Source organism: Anopheles moucheti, chromosome 3, assembly GCF_943734755.1.
Source record: "Anopheles moucheti chromosome 3, idAnoMoucSN_F20_07, whole genome shotgun sequence".
Classification (NCBI taxonomy): Eukaryota; Metazoa; Arthropoda; class Insecta; order Diptera; family Culicidae; genus Anopheles; species Anopheles moucheti.
Window position 1 is genome coordinate 70,188,022 of NC_069141.1, and position 20,516 is coordinate 70,208,537.

The 20,516-nt window shown below is 44.3% G+C and overlaps 5 protein-coding genes across 5 annotated transcripts; 2 read left to right on the plus strand and 3 right to left on the minus strand.

Annotated features, from left to right (window-relative positions):
• LOC128303172 (uncharacterized) lies at nt 1-13,733 on the minus strand. The gene is made up of 3 exons (XM_053040037.1): nt 13,595-13,733; nt 7,426-8,060; nt 1-3,589 (listed from the first exon to the last, which is right to left on the minus strand). Exons 2-3 carry the CDS (start codon nt 7,566-7,568, stop codon nt 421-423), a joined length of 3,312 nt encoding a protein of 1,103 aa, XP_052895997.1. The 5' UTR covers nt 7,569-8,060; nt 13,595-13,733; the 3' UTR covers nt 1-420.
• LOC128303173 (uncharacterized) lies at nt 9,615-12,027 on the plus strand. The gene is made up of 2 exons (XM_053040038.1): nt 9,615-9,638; nt 10,660-12,027. The coding sequence occupies exons 1-2, from the start codon at nt 9,624-9,626 to the stop codon at nt 12,025-12,027; spliced, it is 1,383 nt and encodes a 460-aa protein (XP_052895998.1). The 5' UTR covers nt 9,615-9,623.
• Nucleotides 13,734-14,043: 310 nt separating the features above from the next.
• LOC128302965 (uncharacterized) lies at nt 14,044-15,033 on the plus strand. Its single transcript, XM_053039816.1, has 2 exons — nt 14,044-14,581; nt 14,655-15,033. Exons 1-2 carry the CDS (start codon nt 14,044-14,046, stop codon nt 14,987-14,989), a joined length of 873 nt encoding a protein of 290 aa, XP_052895776.1. The 3' UTR covers nt 14,990-15,033.
• A 3-nt stretch (nt 15,034-15,036) lies between these two features.
• On the minus strand, nt 15,037-17,099 carry LOC128302151 (eukaryotic translation initiation factor 2 subunit 2). The gene is made up of 3 exons (XM_053038900.1): nt 16,959-17,099; nt 16,255-16,681; nt 15,037-15,962 (listed from the first exon to the last, which is right to left on the minus strand). The coding sequence occupies exons 1-3, from the start codon at nt 16,974-16,976 to the stop codon at nt 15,439-15,441; spliced, it is 969 nt and encodes a 322-aa protein (XP_052894860.1). The 5' UTR covers nt 16,977-17,099; the 3' UTR covers nt 15,037-15,438.
• A 146-nt stretch (nt 17,100-17,245) lies between these two features.
• LOC128302150 (pre-mRNA-processing factor 19) lies at nt 17,246-19,265 on the minus strand. The gene is made up of 4 exons (XM_053038899.1): nt 19,135-19,265; nt 18,870-19,019; nt 17,598-18,798; nt 17,246-17,527 (listed from the first exon to the last, which is right to left on the minus strand). The coding sequence occupies exons 1-4, from the start codon at nt 19,151-19,153 to the stop codon at nt 17,383-17,385; spliced, it is 1,515 nt and encodes a 504-aa protein (XP_052894859.1). The 5' UTR covers nt 19,154-19,265; the 3' UTR covers nt 17,246-17,382.
• Nucleotides 19,266-20,516: the final 1,251 nt, after the last annotated feature.

Genomic DNA, 20,516 nt, shown 5'->3' on the forward strand with positions numbered 1-20,516 from the left:
CAACTACTTTTTCTTTATTTTAATACAAAATTATGCATACATGTGCATTACTTATTTCTCACTAATGGTAGTACAAATTAGTGAAGCAATCAATACGTTATCATTATAGTACATTACTTAATTACATTGCAATTAACCATACACGCCCGATGCCTAAACGCTAACAATGTACAGTTAGTAGTGTAACCACTATTCGAAAGAAACGAATGCTGATGATGCACTAGACGCGAAATTCATACACCATCCTTCCTGTTGATCGAACTCTGCAGAGGAACTTGGCTTGACTTACACTCTGTTGTGTTTCAGTTACATGGTGACGGTTTCTTATCGGTATTGAAAAGAAGAAAAAAACTTACTGCTAACTAAAATATAATTTCCACCCTTTCACGCTCCATCCTTTGCGGAGCGCCAACCTTCCTTTCAGTCATCATTGATCAATCGGATTCGCACATTCCTACCGAACAGCCGTCTGTTTTGATACTCATTCAAAGCTTTCTCTGCATCCTGATGGTTCTCGAAGCGCACCATTGCTTCACCGGTCGGTTGACCATTGTCCAAAAACCGGCGTCGAACGTTCTCTAGCGGTAGGTTAAACTCCTGGAAGAATTTTTGCACATCCTCCACCGATGTTTTGTAGGCCAGGTTTAGCAAACCCACGGTTGAGGTACGGTACGGTCCACAGCCAACGCCCTGATTCTTCTCCGGATCATCATTCCGCGCATCGCCGTTATTCCCATTGCCATTGTTCTGCACATGGTCCGGCAGCCAGGACGGCTGCAGGCCCTGTGCGATCGCATTGAAGCGGGCCATCAGATCGGCCACCTGGCCCCGGTCAAGATGGCTGGCAAACACTTTCCGCCTGCCAAGGTTCTGCGATGACTTCGACTCGGCATGGTGCGCTTCACTCGGCGAACCAAACTCTACCAAACATTCGCCCGTACGGCCACCCCGCTCGTTGTGCACGAGCAGCACCGTTTTCGCGTGGAACCCATCATTGCCGAAGAACGCATACACGTCCTCCTCGTACACGCTGAAGTCGACGTTCCGCAGCAGCAGCCAGTTGGTACGCTGGAACATCTCACTATTATCCATCGCGGCATTGCCACCACCGAACCGGTTCGGTGGTTTGCGCGGATCGCGCGAATTGCTCTGTCGGTTGGAGTTATTGTTGAAGTTGCTGTTGCTGTCATCCCCGTTGTCTCCCGACTCATCGTCACGATGCAAACGGGGATCACGATTGTTCCAAGAGCCGTTCGTATCCGAGCTAGCTCCCCCATCACCATCAAACCGTCGTTGTGCGTCCGGATGGTTATTGTCAGCCGGCTCATCCCAATTCCTTTCAACCGAATCCCACCTAGTGTTTTGCTTATTGTTACGACCCTGCCGGACAACATTGCCACCGTTGTTGTCATTGTTATCATTTGCAGGCCCCGAATCGTCGTTATCAAATTGATCATTGTTTTGCTCGAACTGCACGTTAGTGTTCTCCTGCTCCGACGAGTTTTCGTTATCTGCGCCCGGATTCTCGTACTCATTCTTCGCAACCTCATAGTCAATCTCCTCACATGCCTGCACCACAACCTTCTTGTTGCCGATGTAGTGCCGATGTATCATTGTCCATGCTTCTTTCGCATCTTCCGCCCGGTGAAACTTCACATACCCATCCATCTGCTTCGGTGCGTAATGGTTGCGCACAATCAGCACCTCAACGACGGTATAGTCGGAAAACATCTTCATAATGTCTTGCTCGGTTGTAAAGGACGGTAAGTTCCACACCACCAACGTAGTGGTCGTTGCTTCCGTACCATTGTCTGAGAATTGTTTGCGCTGCACATTATTGGAGTCTTCGCCACCCATCGGTCTCGCGTCGTCCTGGTTCATGTTCCACTGGTTTACGGTACGTGCGTTTCTCCAACCCTGCGGATCCTGCGATGGATTATCGTTACCCGGTCGGTACGAATCGATCGCCGACTCGAAATCTTGATCCGTAATAGACTCTATTCTAATGCGCGTCCGGCGCATTATCGTACCATCGCGCATTAGTGCATGCTGTTTGCCTTCCTTACGCAGGAACTGAATGAAGGCAATGCCCGTTCGCCGGCCATGTTGATCGTTTATCATCTTGATACCTTGCGTCGATATCATGTGGGACTTAAAGAACCGCCTAATCTCACCGTACCCTGTAGGCACCTCGAAGTTGGACAGCTTGACCGCAAAATCGCTAGTAGTCGGCCCATTATTCGTCTTGTGTGTGTTTGTATACACGCCTTCCGGCAGTGGCGATGTGTTACGGAACGCACCGCCCTGCCCGAGACCACCGTTCGAACCAAACGAACCGGTCGATGTTGTGCCACTAATCTTAGAGAAATGGCTTGGTTGGTTTGGCGCGTGGCGGGAGCGCCCACCGTCAACCATACCACCGGGCATCGTGTGGAGTCCGTAGATGGGTTCAACCGTTTGATGATTCATGCCTCCAAACATATTATCCGCCGAATTCTGCCCTTGTTGCTGGCCATTAAAATCAGAATTGCCGCGGTCGGAGAAGCGCGACACTCGATTCGAACGACCACCGTTCGATGCGTCATACCGATCACGGCTGTTACTATCGTGGCTTCGCCGATCAAGCGATCGCGAGCGCGATCTTTGGCGCGTCCGGCCAAAACGATCGCGGCTGGGACTACGACTGTTTCTCGATCGATTTCTACTATACTCGCGGCTGGAACTACGCGACCACCGGTTGTTACGATCACGCGAGGAAGAGCGACTGCGTCCATCCCTTTTGTGCCTTCTGTCACGCGATGTAGAGCGACTTCGGCGACGATCGCGAGAAGACGACCGGCTGCTTCTCCTGTACGAACGGTCCCGCGAACTGGAGCGGCTACGACTCGAACGATCCTTTTTCAAAAATTTCCACGGTGTCGAATCATCCACAATGATGGGGCGCGGTACGTCGTTGATGGTTGGTCCCCTCAAACCCGATCCGTTCATCGCCGAAAGCCACCCGCTAAGCCCGCCATTGGCGGAGGACGGTATTCCCGCACCGGCTGACGGAGAGACAACACCGACGTCCACGGTTTGCGGCCCATCGGATGAGAGAAAGGACAGACCAGGTATTTCGTTGTAGGCCGATCCTTGGGATAACAGTGGGCTCAACGATGGAACCGTGGTGCCCTTTGCCGACGCTGCAGCAGCTTTCGCCAAAAATCCAGACAAAGATATTACCGGCGGTTGTGGTTGTTGCACGCCGGCAGTGGCAGTGCACGGTCGCGTAGTTCCACTGCCTAACGCCGCCTTCCCCAGTGGTGGCGCGTTAAACTGCGACATGCTCGCAGTCGGGTTTACATTTTGATTCAGTCCAGGTTTCATGGGGATCGGCATGATGTTGGGCTTGGGCATCACAGCGCTCGGCCGCCGGACGGTCGCCACAGGTGCCGCTGCCTGTTTCAGTTGCATGTAGCTAAGGGCGGCCTTCCGTGCCTGTTCGATCACCTTCTGCATTTCGGCACGGGAAGAAAGTAGCAGTGATATTGGCCCATTCTTGATATAACCTCCATTAAGCGACATTGCTTGACGTGCATCTTCGTCGGTGCTAAAATTCGAATGGGAGAAAAATAACAAAAAAAGGAAAACATAGAATAATGCATTGGCTAACGAAGTGGTAACATTCTTTCTGACATGACTAGCGGAAGGGATATCACATTCCCCATATTACCCATACTCGAAAACCCGATCGAAACGTGACCTAGAAAACATTCGTGAGAGCATTTTTTCCCCCAACAGAGGACAAATGTTCTTCAACGGAGTTTGATTTTACAGTTCTGAGTATACTTACCGCGGTGTAACTTTATCGTTGCCTTTACTGTTAAAAATTGTTAAAACATTTCCTCAAGAAAGTCATCTTTACTTACGAAATATTGTACAGATGATCTACAAGAATTGTACATGGACACACAATGATCAAAAGAACGATACTTTAAATAGCAGTTATTAACTAATTTCGATCCGTGATCGATCCTTAGTAATGGCAATGTCATCTTTACATTATTCGTTGCAATATGAGAAAGAGTTTATTTTATACAAAATTAATTGTTAATAATTCACAACCGCTTATGAAAATGATTAAGTAAATATGAAAATGATTAGGTAAATATAAAATATAATTATCATTTCTTACCCAGAACTCTCAAGGCCTATTCAAGAATTAGATTTAGGTTGTTACAGTTAGAGAATTACATTAATATCTGTCTTAACCGGCCCAACCGGCGTCTTCAAGAGGTCTAAGGACATTATTTACACGTAGCTGAATAGTCAAAGTCCTGCGTACGAGAGATTGATGCAGACGGGATTTTGGGCAAATAAACCACCGGGCCGCCCCGTTAGCCTCCTAGGAAACTGAGTAGTCCTTCTAGAAATGAGTCAAAATGGGGGGACTAGGACATTATTTTCTCATTTGGCCATCTTCAGAACTCGAAATTTCTGAAAAACAAAAATTCTATTTTTCCATACAATTGTTTTACTTTTTCTTGATTTTCTTCGCATTTTGTTCTTGTCTTTAATTATTTAAATCATTCATTCATTCATTCAAATCATTTAATCATTGAATTATAAAAAAATTAATCAATTTACAATAACATCCAGGTAACAGTTTTTTGCTAATTTTTAGATGATCATTTTTTGACTAAATTTCGATCACACTTTGGACAACATCAAAACACTACAAAAATGACCAAAATTAAACCAGCAAGTGTTTCTGGCACTAAAAACACTCTGAAAAAATATCAGCTGATACTGATTTAGTTTCATTAATGCCACTTTTTTCAAGAGTATTTTTGCGTGTGAAATTTCATACGCAGCGATACAATAATAAAGTGTAAAAATTACTTAATTAATTAATAACTCAAATACTGCTTAAAACATATCTTTCAACTAGCCATGTTTTTGCTGTTTCTATAATTTTGAGTAACTTACCAAACCTTGAAGCAAAACAGTTAATACATTACTAGCAAATTAATCAACCCAACAGATGCATCACTTACAGATCAACTCTCCGGTAGCAAATGGTGTGATACTTTAAGTATTATTTCAAATATTTTAGGAATCAATATGATAATTATCGGATCACTCAAGCAAAGCTTTCGTCATAACTGCAAAGTAAAGTATGTGAACAGTCGTTTATACGACACCTTCGACTGAGATTATTGTGTCTCCCTTTCGGAGGTGCACTCTTGTTTATCCAGCAATGGACAGTTTAAGTCACAAATAAAATGGCTTTTAGCTTAAAAACCCCGACAACGGTTGGAATAAACGCAACGACATATTCTGCCCAACGAATTATTTACAAATGCATCGTGGAATTGCGCTTGATGTAGTCGAATTATTAACCAACATTATTATTCTTGTAGCAGAAGAGTATCGTCATCATCACTCACTTTCACGCCACAAAAATCTTTATTTGACCCAATAGTGAAACGTATTGCTGACATTTTATTCACAAGGCGTTGTTTAGATATCAAACATAATTTACACAAAATAAAGTAGAAGATACTAATTTTAGCACTGCTCAAAATATTTGAACACAATTCAAATATAAGTTTAAAAATTCCGTGTAGCATCATAAAGTGGATAATGGACTTCCCTTCCTTCCCCCATAAAGACGGGCGGTCGGAAAAGTTTCCTAGTTGAGTGGTTAAAACAAATGGTCCTCATTATGATCAATTAGCCACTCCCAAATCCGGGCCTTTTTTTGTGTTTCATCGCAGACCAAAAAAAAACCAGTCACTGGACACAACGAGTGAATCATGCCAAAGGTGGTCCCTTCGTATGCCACGCCACACCGGTCACACCAGTCACTGCGCCAGACTCAGCCTGCCTCACCAGATATGACCATGGCAACTCTGCAGCGTGTTGCTGCTCGGCAATATCTCCCCCGACGGGAGCCACTGTCGCAATCGTGCACCAAAATGAAATCGAAATGATCAACTTTACACAACGCAACCCCGTGTGTCGCGTGTGCCTGATGTCCGGTGCTCCCACAATCCGCAAGACAAGATTCGTGCGCATATCGGTGGTAAGTGAATACCAGTTTAGCGCAGTTGATTACCTCTACTTCTTCCTTATAATAGTGTGCAACCCGAAACGACGCATTGCAAACGTAAACGAACTTGATCGTGAAAGAAAGTAGAAGCATCATCGTCATACTAACCTCCCCGCGTCTGCAACCACGTCTCGTCTTGATCGTACCATATGTAGCGACACAAGATGAAGAAGAGGACGAAAGAAAAAAAACACACACAGATTCCTAAAAGCTGCGTCCCGTCAGGTTTTATCGTCCAACCACTGAGCATTACACACGAAGACTTTTGTATGACACGGTGTTCAGTTCAGGAGCGGCCCGCACGCGCTTCTGGATCATGGAGAAAACGTGGAAAACACCGATAGAAATATGTATGTTTAATTTTCTGCGTAGCATAACTGTCTGACCCAACGACACCGTCTGCGTAATCTCAAGCATAACACGGATCGACGATTACGCGGTTCGATACGATCTTGCAATAGTAACTTATCTTCGCTATTTGCACTTCCGACTGGTAACCACCCCGACCCCGACATATGTCAGCAGTTCGGTAGGTTCCGAGTATGTTCGTTTTCCCTCCCTTCTGGTGATATAATCTACCTGTAACCACTCACAGGGGGGAGTGCTTCAACCTAATAACTAGTTTCTCCAACGACGAACACACACGCGCGGCCGACAGGACAGACACGGCAAAGTCGTCCACATTCGGTGTTGCTGAAGCAAATAAAAAGCCGTCAACTCGGCAGGGTGAAATGGCCAACCGAATACGATACAGATTAGTTATGGTACGCGGTAGTACGATACGATATCGCAAAATATGGTACGCCATAAAGCTCCGAACGTGTACGACACATAAGCGCCCGCATGTTAAACAGCGCTGCTCAATGCGAAGGCTGAAATCCGAGGGAGAAGAATCTGTTTTTCGTTGGCGTTCATTAAAATTGTGAAATTATGCCACAGGATGATGTATGGCGTTGCACAAGCGAATAATGATGCGCGTTGTATAACAAACATTCCGTGCCCGTGCGTGTTTCCTCGATGATGGAATGAAAATTCCCCGGGGAAGACGCACAGTGCGTCCACAAACCAAGTGCTCCGTGTGATGTCCGAATGATAGATGGAGAGGATTGTGCTCCCACCTGCATAACTCCATCAATCTTTCAACGTCTTCAACTATCCTAAATATCCCGCCTCTAACCACTACACTTCACAGAACGATCCGCGTATCCGCGTACTCGTCCGAAGCGCCATCAGAATGTAATATCACCCACCCATGCCATGCCACGTAAAAAGGGAAATGTGTAAGTGTGCTTAATACAGTCGAGAAATGATAAAACGGAATCAATACAAACCTGAACGCTATAAACGCATCACCGCGCGCACCGCCGACGATATGTACGCCACCGTCGGGAATCGACAGACCCTTGAAAAAGGAGCGCACATCGGACGCATTCGCCGCCAAGGGCAGGTTCTGCAGACGAATGATCACGCTCATGGTTCAGGGTGGTGTTGCGCTGCTTCTGCTGCTACTGGCTGTTTTTTTGCGCGGGAAATAGAGTACACACGGTAAGACGACGGCAAAAGGTGCCCGCCCCGCCTGTACAACACCACAGCTTCCGGTTTTGTTTGGTTTTTTTTTTGGTTTCCTTTTCTTTCGATTTCGACAGAGCAACCAACAGTTACGGCCCTGCCTGGACGACAACAAACATCAGCACCGCAAACCAAGGCAAAATCAAGGACTGAACGCAAAGGAACGCTGATGGGTTTTGATTGATAGCTGTGTGCTTTGTTTCTAAGCGTGAGTTTCTTTTTCCAAATTCTTCTCTTTACAGCTCAGCTAATACAAATTCTTAACTGGTTACCGGGGGGTTCAGTTTCCCAAACACGCTGTTCACTTCGTTGTTTGATGATTGTGTCTACAGCTACTGTTCCTTGTTTGATAACAGATTCCGGTCCGGGTAGCAGCACCGGTCCCACCGATATGCGCCTACAAAAAAAAGGAAGAAAATCATTCGAAACAACAATTACAATCACGATATGCATCTGAGTCGCTCCGGAACAAAATGCTCCAGTGACATAATATTCCAGTGATCCTGTGTGCGTATAACAAACCAATGCTTAAAGACACAAAATGTTATCATTAGCTTAACATTGTTGCGAACGAACACCCCGCGATCGCCAAACATTAGTGCGTGCGTTTGAATGTGTGTATATGCGCCTCCGTGAAGTTCAGAGCTATGCTCATTAATGAAACCGAAGCAACAGCACACACCCCGGGTGCTTCCTCTCTGCAGCCCGATGCAGTTTACAGTGCGGTGATCTTCCCGTGTGAAGAGGGAACCTGTTTTCCACACACAAAACCGGGCAGAGCGTTTGTTAGCCGACCGACCCACGGGGGCTCTTCTCGCGTAGGAAGGAAAAGCGGGAGTACACCGGTTGGGACGCAAAGTTACTGCTGTGCGTTTGGTCGAAAGGAGCGCAATGAATGACACTTTAAGAGAATTGAGGAAACAACTAAACCAATAAAAATCTTGACATGGTTCACCATCACACATATCACATTGAAAATGGTATTTTAATCCTATTTCTTTCTGTACATGCGATCGCAAAATTTATAATCAACATTTGATATTGCAGCACATATGTTGGTGGAAAGCATCACACTAAACGATTATCTTAAGCAAGATCAAATTATCGAATCCTTAAATGATTATGACCAAAATGATGAGGGTATAACGATGTCCATCATATGATGCATTAAAGCCTGGAGTTTACAAGCTTTTCAGCCCACTGGTCGCATTGGTAGAAAATGCCGTATCAGGGGACACCTCACTCACTAAGTAACTTGCGGGTCATTTACACAAACATTGCGGCTTGTAATAATGTTTTCCGAAAGAAACCACCCTACGTATTGCATAAAGTATTGCGGATTATAAGTGTTAAGCAGAACCCCGTTTATAATAAGCATCACCGTGGCCCATCGAGAGCACAATTTACTTAGCACAATTGTTCTTACTTTACAATAAATATCTTCAAGTTCTTTCAAATGCATGTTTCCTGAAAATTGGATCGGAAATTCACTTTAGCTGGTAAAATTTCCAAATCCAACATCTTTTCAAATCACCCGCAGCGTCCACGGTGGAAAACGGCAACGGAACTTAAGCCTTCTAGAAATTGCGCACCTTATGCCTAAAACCTGCCCACCACACCGCCGCGGTGCATATGGCTTAGGACGTGCTTCTAATCCATCGACGATCCACACTTGCGATTCCCTTTCCTGCCCGCTACCGTGCCAGATGACACCCGCAAGACACAGTGGAGAGGGCATGGAAACATGTCCCTTTCTCCTGTTTTCACTGACGAACCAGGTCGGAAAATTCACAACACTATAAAGCGATGCAACGTGGAAAGAAATGCTGCAGTCGCGATCAGTGAGTGGTTCATCTATCTTCCTTGAGTTGTGTTGTGGTTGGAAATACTTGCCAAGTTCCAGTTTGGAAAAGAAAAAAAAATCACATCGTATGTGCGATTCCCGTTAGAGAAAGTGAAAATGGAACCGCTGAAAGTGAGTTTTCCATCGTATAGTGGTTACATGATAATCAAGGAATCGTTCGGATCGATGTGACACATTGCTGAAAAATATAATACGTAGGAGAATAGCAAATTCGATGCCACACGAGACCGGTGTAGAACGAGATCAGAGGAAACGACTTTCGCTCGAAGACGAACTGTTTAACACTTTCATAAGGACGGGTTTTCCACTCTCCATATGCGCACATATTTCTTTGGTTAGCCTCGTTTTCCATTCAACCGCTACGCCGCCAGAAAGGATTATGTCTATTGCAGTGAGATTTCTTACATCTTTATATTTACAAAACAGTCTTTTGGTGTGCCAGAGCGAATAGTGTTATTAGCAAACGGTTTAGCTATCCATTTGTCCCGGTTGTGTCGTAGGATCTGCTGGTACCACCGGTCGAAGTTTAGCGGCGTGCTCTAGTATCCGACTGACTTGTTCCTCCGTTAGCCGTTCATCCGAGTCTTCGATCATCAGCTGAATGTGTAGCGGTGACGAGGGTGGATCGTTGACCATCATAAGACACTCGTTCTTGGTCAGGTTGAATTCCTTCATGGCTTGCAGAAACTCAACGATGCCAGCCGACGTTTGCTCCTTGCACGGCGTGTCCTCCAGATATTGTACCGTCTCGTACGTGATTGTGGCTAGATTACGCAGTCCATACTTTTTCTTGCTGTTCTTCATATCCTTGAGTGCCGTCATAACCTCGTAGTTGGTAAGAATGGCTGCATTTGGATTGATGATCTCCATGAGAACGTTCTGCCGTAATCGTTACCGGCAGTCAGGTGTGATGAACAGAAATGTTACACAAATGACGCTGGTGAATTTAGCAAGCTAGCAGGGAAACGAATGGCGTGATCAATTAATTCTCTATTTCTAACGCATCGAACGATTTGTTTTGTTGAAGAATATGCACATATCTAAAGGTTTCATCGTACCAGTTCTCATTTGTCCTACATCTTTTAGTAGTCAGTATTTTGAATCCTATGTCCTATTTTTCTTTATTCTTCAGATGATCCTATATTTAGCTTGCATCGCCGTGCTCATCAACATTCGCCCAGGCGAAGGGCTAGAGATCGAACATCCCCATAGCTTCTCTATATTCAAACGAGGCGTTATGCTTGGCGATGTTTCCTACAGCTATTCTTCCACGGACATGGGATCACCGGAAAGTGGACGCTACAAGACGGTAACAGTGATCAAGAACATTGCCGTTCCCAAACCGACCAGCACAATGTTTAGTGACCGTTCGGAACACTACTACGATTCGGTTGAGAAAACCTCTTCCACCGGATCAACGCAGAAGAAGCGTACACACGTAGAATATTGGCCACCAAAGGAGGAGAACCATGTGGCCCATCGGCTGAAGTTGGAGCAGGACTTTCACAAAGTCAGCAATACCCACCGTCCGAAGGGTAGTCATCAACGCCATCACAGTCAGCAGGAGATAGCGGCAGCACTCAAAATGACCTATAAACCCGCAGAAATCAAGGAACAACCACAGGAGGAACCGCAGCACCCGGTAGATATATTAGAACTGGCCAAATCGGCAGTGAAAACCCTCACCCAAAAGGCAAAGGTTGTACCGCCGGGTGAAAACACCGGCCCTGTAACGTTTCCCTCCGATGCGATGATGATGAAAAAGAAGAACGGAATCGTAAGTGTGGCCAAGGAGTACACCAGCATCCTGACGACGGATCCGAAAGATCGTCAACCGATCGTCAGCAAGCTTCGTACCAAGGTGGAACCACCGACGAAGGCACCCACATTCCAGATGCCGTACTCGTCCACCTCGTCCAGCGAGGAGGGCGAGATCAAACTGAAAGATTTCGAACAGTCAGAGTACGTCTTTAACCACAAGACGGGTTCGTTCGAGTTTAGAGCGGCCTCGAAAGCACCGAAAGCAGTCCAGGAGTATCTGCGCGGCAGTCCTTATGGATACAGGGAAGAACCAATGTCCTCCAAGGCAGAAACACCCGACAGCAGCACGTACAACAGTCCCTCAGAGTTACTGTTTGCCGAGCTCCACAATGCCGTCACCACGCGGAACATTACAATGATCAAGTCACTTGCCGGTCAGCTGGAAGAAACATTCAATATCGGAAAACTTGACTTTGAATCGTTAAAAACCACGACAGAAGATCTGATGGCGGCCGAAACTACTACCGCAAAATCATCGTTCGATTTCGGGTATGGAAATTACGCCGAAACGACTACAATGGACTATCAGGAACCGGTCACGACCGAAGCGATCGTGGCAAGTACGACAATAAAAGCGCCCGTTATGATGATGATGACTACGACGAAGAAACCGCTTCGCTATATAGCACCGAAGCTTCGCGGATTCAAGCGATTTTCGTCCAAGAGGCAGAACACATAATGCCTTCGCTGTGAGGAAAACTAGCTCCACCAGGCATGCGTTTTACAACAAATGGTATCGTAGAAAAGTATTTATTTCTTAAGGTAGCCTATGCATGATTTCCAAGTGTTATGAATTTGGAACGAGCGCAATTTATTTGCTGTTTTAACATGTTTAAATATGCGACACCGTGATATGCTTTGGGCACTTATTCTCTTGTACGGAAGACATTCTTATCAGCGTATAAACATTAATAAAGCATCCCTCTATCTCAACCATCCAAACAAGGCTCCTCTTCTATGTTTTATTGACTTCAGTATGACGGCATGTGCCGTATTGTCAGTTACTATTTTTAAAATTTCAAATGTTTTTCTCTGCGAGACGGCCGGGCCGTAAATTTTCCAGTACGTAAAGTTCTGATATTTCTTTTGGCAGACCGAAAGTATTTACATTTTTTCATTTCCTTAATATTTCGGACCACGACCAGAAGCATTATTAAACATTATCATCAAAAACGTAATTCTTTTCCTTGCATCATTCATTTCTTACCTCAATCGTATCCGATTCCTTTAAGTTATTTGCAATTTAAACATGTGATATGAAAGACATTACAACAGGAATCCAGGGAAAATCATTATTAAACCATAAAGAAAAAGAAATGATGCGTAACAGATACAAGGGAAAGTTTAATCTTGTAATTGAATATTGAATTGATATGTTTTTACATAAGTTTAATATCCTTTGAAAACATTCCAAAAAAGTTTGAGTTTGAGCAGTATTCTAGAGCTTAATGTACAAAATTTCCCCTTGAAATATTTGTCCGAATTGTAATGGGATTTGAACCCTTCCTGCCAAGCGCTAATCGATGCCGTTCTACGCACGCGTTGCTATCGACCAGGAATAGCCGAATTACAAAGGGGGAGTTACAAATTTCTTTTTCTTACCTTGCCTTATAGACATAGCCAGAGCATAGATCTTAATCAGAGTGTATTCTTAATATTCTGATGGACGCAAATTCTATGACCGGCACAGTCACTTTTGGCAAACGTATTGAAAATCAGAAGCGTGTAATTTACGCATTTCTCGGAAGCGCTCCCGCTTACAATACTTACTTATAAAAGCATTTCATTCAACTTGTTACCATTTGCATTACTTAGCCTACTTCTCAGATGGTTGAACGCTACGTAAACAACGAGCCAAAAGCGTAACAACCCGTCGAAAGGAAACAAATCTCGGCTAAGCACTCACTGCTGACTGGAAGACCTCTGCAGAATTTATATTGGCGATGTAGCACCACCACCACACCACTCTATTTTTTCTCGAATGATTTCCATCTTATGAATAAGAAATTATTCTTTATTCGGTTTACATATCGACCACATACTTTTGCACCTCAGCTCACATGTTGCTTAATTAGGTTTTGTGCTACATTTCACCATCTTGCCTTCTTTGGCTATAGAAAGCTGCTGCCCGCTTAAATAAATCTAAATATTTCCACACTTCGCACACAACGCACACGCACTTCAAGGACGCTTACATGACGACTTTAAAAAGGGGTAATTTCCGCTAAAAACCTCATTCGACTTACCGAATCACTATATTTAATGGCTTTGCCACACACTGTTCTAACGTTTCGATTCGTTTGTAACTGTTCGCATCGCCTAAAATCACTGAAAATTATGCTTTTTCTGCCCTGCGTAAAGATGGCGACGTCTGAAACGAAAACTCTTTTGTAATTTTTGCTCCACTGTTTCTTCTTCTACGTCTTCCACGAGCATTTGTTCATTTTCTCGCTCATATGTTGGCAGCAGTTGCTGCTGCGTTATATCCAATGTGTATACAGAAGAGGTAGCGAATGGACTTCAATTCATGATTCATTTTAGGCTACGAATATTGTACGAATATAGCAATATTACCATTTTTATACCTTCTTCAAATATTCTCATATAGAAAGGTATTGTTTTGCCATAACAGACTGCTCAAAAACTGTTCAAATAATATTTTACATCATGGACATCACAAACACCTTCTTTTTATATGTACATCTTGGTTGTAACGCTGTCAATTCGACTTGATTTTGCCATTGCCAAACACAACAGTGGCGCAAAAATGAGCGTTTTTACCGTGTCTGTCGATAAAATAAAGCAAGAAAAGCATGATGAGGACGATATCGAGGATATGTTGCCGGTGCACAAAGTGTTAGCCAAAAGCAAACTATTGCAAACATCCGTCGAAGTGATAGACATTACCGAGAATGAGTATGAGAATGAATTCAAAGGCTTTCTAAACACACTGTCTGACCGGCGGCATGATATCGATGCAAGGCGTACCGGTACTAAAGCCAAATCGAAAAGTGTGAAGCATGTTCTATGTGTACCGGCCCACTTTATGTCCCACGTGCGTATACACCAGGATACGTTTATATGCGAACTGTTTCGTATGAACTTTACCAACGCCATGCTCTATGGAACGTTAACGTCCCAACACTTTAAAGATGATGTTACCATATATCAACTTGATGATGGTACTGCAAAAGTTGATGTTCACTACCGTTCATCGAACAACAAAATGTTAGGTTGGTAAAAGAAAAGGAAAATTACCTACGGGTGTATGTAATGTAACTTATGTACTCGATATCTCCATTCAAGATCATCTGAACAAGCTAACCTGTTGCGAAGAGACTCTGCGAAGGAAACCATCCCCGTTGAATGAAGAATCGATTCCAGCATCTGTTGAGCTCAGGCGACATCTCCGGTTGCTAATATCGATAGCAAAAGCTCAGTGCCATAAGCAGCTCGCTCGCTTAGAGCTCAGAACACAATGTTTTGTAATAGGACGTCCTTTCACGGGCATCGAAGGAAAGGTATGTGTGTTTGCTCAAACCATACTGCCCGACAACGAGGTCAACAATTCCTGTGAACTGTTTTGGAAGAGCTATCTGCTTGCGGTATACGAACCTTTACTTGAAAATGTTGGCGACTAAAATAATGCCTGTTAACGAAAAGACTGAGTAAAAAGTTTTTCTGTTGCAAATTTTAGTTAGCATTTATTTTCCTTGAAGTACAACAGGCTTGATTGGTTCGTTCATATGGAATATTTCATCGCGCTTTATCGGTTTTAGATTTCATTGCATTGTTTATAACTCTGCGGAAAAGTACATAACACAATCTGCAATTGAAGAACGACATAGCAATTTATACCAATCGAAGAGTTATGGATGTGGGGACATTCGTCAGCTCGACTCATCGATCCACTAACGATGGATGAACGGTGCGCCCACCGTATTACAAAAAATAGACAAGAATGGGAAAGGGTCCGCGAAAGATACATTTTAACTCAGTTTACCCTCTAGCCATGAACACCGACGTGTGACGATTTCTTGTGGGGTATTCCACAAAAATGCCATGCTTGTCATTAAACCACACCGTGAATCTAGGCTGTCTTAGCACGCATGGCGGCACGTTTACTGGTGACGGCCTGGAAACCAGATTTAATACTAGCGACGGAACACCGGGACCCGCAGGATTCACACTGCAGGAAGAACAGGCGGGTATCTTTCTGGAGGATCGTGTCCGGTGAGCGGCAGGTGTGACATGTGACGTACTCCTTGATGTATCTTCGCAACACGTTTTCGATCTGTTTGGGCTGGAAGCGACCCTTGATGATGAGCTGATTGTTACCGTCGACCGATCCGCTCGTACCCAATTCCGCCAGCAGAAAGTCCAGCACGTGCTTCTGTAGCCGATGGAGCGTCTTGCAGATTTCGGTAAAGTTAGCGAACGACGTCTTCTTCGTGCCAACGCGTAACACCTGCGGCGGACGCATCACAAACTTAGGCTTCCTACCGCCCGCCATCTCCGGGTTCTTATCGAGGATGATCTCGAACACACGGTTGAGCAGCTCATCGTACGTATAGTCACGATCCGATCCAGCCCAGGAAGTAACATTTTCATCCACTGTGGTCGGTCGAGAAGATGGCCGGGAAGAAACAAAACAAAAACAATGAATTAGCAATCAATGACGAAAAGTACTGCTTAAAAATGAAACTTAATAAAGAAAAATTATAATCCAAACAATACAGTTGCATGTTCGTTATAATACCAGTTTCGGTGACGATCCCGTCGCTCTCGGTAAGGCATGTAAAATCAACGCAATGGCAAAATATCATCAGATTAACGTAACAAACGACACTGTTTCTGAAACACTGCACCGCATCATCCATCATGGGCCACCGATATTCAAACTTACCATTTTCCTTCTCGTCGTCTAGTGGGTCCTGTCCGTCAACCTGCTCCTGCTCCATCAGTTCCGTAAGATCCTTCTTCTTCTTTTTCTTCTTTTTCATGCTAAAATCTAACTTAAAGTCCTCGTCCAGCCCATCATCAGCGCCGGCCTCGCCTTCCTCCTTGCTTTCCTTCGCATCTGCATCACCCTCGCCGGTACCCGTGGGTAGAGCCCCTTCCAGCTCGTCCAGATTGAACGGCTTCTTCTTCTTCTTCTTTTTCTTGTTGAAGTTCTCCAGATCCAAGTCGTCTTCACCGTCGGCCAAAGGTTTCGACTCGCTTGGTGCCACCGTTTCTGCCTCTGTCGGTTCCTCCGTCGCCCCTGCCATCGCATCCAAATCGAACGGGGTCTTCTTCTTCTTCTTTTTCTTCATCAAGGAAGGGTCAAAGATCTGCGGTTAAAAAAGGGATGGGAAATGCATGACGGTATGAGAACGTGTGCCGTACTATAAATATACCGTGAAGATCGCGAATCGAGCGGAAAGGGGTCAGTTCCAAAGCGAAAGGTATGGGAAACATTCGGCACTCATAACCTAACATCATTGCCGGGCATAGTGCTGCTGCCAGCGATGTGGCTCTTTTCTCTACCAACAACGGCGACACGGTAGGCATGGTTAACATTTCACTAGTTTTTTCAACACCCTCTATCATATCCCACCCCCGACTTACCGCATCATCTTCCGCCATGATTTGCTCTCACACTTGTGGTACTTTTAAATTCCTTTTCAACAATCTTTGCGCACGTTTAATTTATTTTCGGGAGCCACCAAACCTTCTCACTGCAGCAATATTGCATCAGCTTTTCGTAAATTTCTCTTCTGTCACATTCTGGGCTGTCAACGCATGCTTCTTCCTTTTCTTGCCACATTTCGTCCGCCAGCAAACGTCAACATTCCTTACGTTACGAAGCGTTACCCGATAATTTAAATTTAAATTCGTTTTTTCAGCATGGTAATGTTTTGCTTTACTATCGTCAAAGCTTATTTATTGATCGGAAAAGTGAAAATTTTACAGAAACGCAATGAACATGCGAGATTATGCACTATTATATGTATGTTACGTTAGATAATTACGCCAAGCTGAACCCTTTCGTTCATTCAATACCATACAGCTTCAATGTTCGATCCATACTCGTCGAAGCTATGTACTGTGCATGCTTGCCGAATCGAACCCCCGTTGCCAGTGCCGTGTGGTCATTGAACACCTTCAGCTCTTGCCACTGTTTGCAAAGGTAGACACTGTAAATTCCACAAGAAAATAAAGCATTAAAACAACTCAAAACTGACTCAAATCAGGCAGACCACTTACCGTATGTCCGTGCCGGCAATGGAAAGGTATGTTCCACTCTGATCGAAGCACAAATCTTTTACCTCGTAACCATCGTCGAGTTGGATGGTCTTAAAGTTTTTCAGCTTACGTAAATCCCATAGCTTCACACAGGCATCATCGGCCGCGGTGGCGAGATAGTAACCATTCTCCGAGAACGAAATGGCAGTGATCGGACCAGTATGACCGGCAAAGTTCGCCACATTACTTTGCTCCTTCAAATCCCAGATCTTTACTTGCGAATCCTCCGTACCTGTGCCGAAGATAAGCCCATCCGGATGGAACTGGGCGGACGTTAGACCATACTCGGCCGTATCCGCCACCTTCGTAAGCAACCGCCCGGACCGTATGTCGGAAAACGCCCAATGTTTATCGGACGAGGTTGACAGTACGTAATCACCGGTCGGATGCAGCGAGAGCCCGGTTACAGGTCCTTCGTGACATCGCAGTAGTAGCTGTGTCTGGGAAGTAGGCACATGCCATACACGTATGCTAGCATCGGGAGACGTCGTAATGACCGTGTCTTCCTCGGGATGGAAAATAACCTTCGTTACTTTCTTCGTATGACCCTTCAGCACGGCCACGATCTGTTCGGTGTCTTTGTTGAATACCGTTGCGTTCTTGTCGTTGCCACCGGTCAAGATTTTGCTCTGATCGGAATGATTGATGTCAAGCGCTAAAATGCCGGGAACACTGGCCGAATGTAAGCCGGGATGAGATGCCAACGTGAGAAAACCACGCAGCTTTTCCTGGCTGACCAATTCTTCCGGTACGGTTCGACCCTTCTTCTTGCGCTCCTGCGTAAGCACAGTTGCCTTATCCTGCAACTTTTGAATTACTTCCGCACTCATTCCCGCCTGCTCAACGGGCTGTGCAGCTACACCACCAGCTTCCGAGGCAATCGATGGTTGTGGTGCAGCTTGAATTGCCGAAATTCCGGTTTGGGGTTTCAGTGTGGCCAATGCTTCACGTGCTGCAGCCACCTCTTTGTTGAGCCGGGCAATTACACGACAGGCTGCGTCATGCTGGTAAAGTGCGTGTGACAATTCCTGACGGGCTGTCTGAAGCTGTTGGCGCTGCGTGAAAGAATGTAACATCAAAGCGTCCCATTCATCTTGCATTGTTTTCAGCGTCGCTGGTATACTGGTGGCACTCGGTGGCTTCGGACGCACAATCGGTGGAGCTAGAGAATAACAAACATACCGAGAATAAGAGGATCGCAAGCAAAACCGCGCGTAGAATATTGCAACCCACTTTTCACATCGATCAGCTCATCGACCGTCAGCGGCTGTCCGTTGATCGGATCGCACTCATTTTCTACGATGTATTTTTCGATCAGCCGACGCTCAAATATAGCGCCCGATTTTGGCGAAATACATGGGTGCTCCGGTACTTCGTTCGATACTGAAAAAGCGAAAAATGTTTATTACTCGACCTCGCATAACCTCACTTTTATTTTAACCGGAAACTATCTCTAGACACGACAAGCAATTAAACAAAAATTTCAGCAAGCACTTACTACTGCACACCAGCGACATTGTTTATTGGCTAGGAGGGATCTGTTGTTTGAGATAAATTTATGTAAAATATACAACAAGCGCAATACAAAAGGTTTATGATTCTCTGGACGCTTTTTTGCTTTCGGTCGCTGCTTTTTTGACAGCCGTCGATCGAACGGTTCCCAGACAACAAATGAGCGACTATTTGTATTGGTACATTATGAAGGCTCGTTTACATCAGACAATGTCGCATGTAGTTTTGTTTGTCTCGCCCTGAGATTGTAAACGCATGTTCACCCAAAACGATTTTGTTTGATTGGGTTGTTGAAAAAAATATTAAAGAAAAGCTAACATAGGTTTTGTTCAACAATAACAGCATAAGGGTACATTCGACCTTGACGATGAAGAAAATAAGTGTAACAATAATAGAGTTCAAATTTTTAAAGCAAATTTTATACCAAATGTCGAAATATTAACATGTCGAAACACTCCGGAGTTTGGCTGACGGAAAGTCATTTCACAATTGCAGGTTCAAACAAGTACGATCAAACGATCAAGATGCAAACGTTTAAAATCAATATCTAGTATATTGTTAATAACCACAGCTTAACAAAATAGTTTTATCATCGTCGCGCAAGTAAATTGGACTGAATCACTTTTATTAAATAAAACACATATTAGGTTAAATTAACCAAAACTTTAACTTCGATATGGAGCATGTTTTTTTTTTAATTATTTTTTAAAGACATGAGGCATATCTCAAGCAAACAGTTAGTTATCTGTGGACTGATATGAGTAATTTTAAAAACGATAACTAATCACATCGCACGCTCGCAAAGTTCCCGATGTGAACACTCGCTCACTCGCACCAAAAATCTTGATGGTATCGGATCGTCGTCCAAAAATGTGAGATATCAGTGTTGATCATATACTTTCGTGAAGAACAAGGACATTTCAATAAGTTTAGAATCCAAAGGTAAGATTTTGAGTCACCTAACAATTATACTTCCGATGTGCAAAATTAAGATTTACATACAATTAGGGATTACTACTGTTCCGCAATTGCGAAAAAAGTGAATCGGGGAAATAGTTTAGTGCTGTGAGTGTGTTCAAATTTAAAAGGCTATTTCGTCAATATTCTTTCGTGGAATTTTGATTTTTTCCATAGGAATTCGGACATTTCTAAAGTAACCAACAGAAATAAGATAAGATAACGTGAGATAAATGTAAAGCAATGGATAAAGATGTTAAGACAATGCAAGCGTACTGTGTAGTGTATAGTTCAATATCGAATGGAACAGAAGCTTGAATCGAATCCTCAAAATTGTTACTTCTGAATTACGCTTACAACTTTGTGTTCCTAGTACAATGCTTTGATACAAGATAATCAAATATTTCAATA

Bases quoted from the DNA above. Each gene is read 5' to 3' on its own strand.
- LOC128303172 (XM_053040037.1), bottom strand. From the start codon at position 7,568: ATGAGCGTGATCATTCGTCTGCAGAACCTGCCCTTGGCGGCGAATGCG. The intron at 3,590-7,425 runs GTTTGTATTGAT...TTCGAATTTTAG, and splicing joins GATGCGTTTATAGCGTTCAG to CACCGACGAAGATGCACGTC.
- LOC128302965 (XM_053039816.1), top strand. From the start codon at position 14,044: ATGTACATCTTGGTTGTAACGCTGTCAATTCGACTTGATTTTGCCATT. The intron at 14,582-14,654 runs GTTGGTAAAAGA...TCTCCATTCAAG, and splicing joins ATCGAACAACAAAATGTTAG to ATCATCTGAACAAGCTAACC.
- LOC128302151 (XM_053038900.1), bottom strand. The intron at 15,963-16,254 runs GTAAGTTTGAAT...GACCGACCACAG, and splicing joins AGACGACGAGAAGGAAAATG to TGGATGAAAATGTTACTTCC.
- LOC128302150 (XM_053038899.1), bottom strand. The intron at 18,799-18,869 runs GTGGGTTGCAAT...GTTATTCTCTAG, and splicing joins TGAGCTGATCGATGTGAAAA to CTCCACCGATTGTGCGTCCG. The intron at 17,528-17,597 runs GTAAGTGGTCTG...TGGAATTTACAG, and splicing joins ATTGCCGGCACGGACATACG to TGTCTACCTTTGCAAACAGT.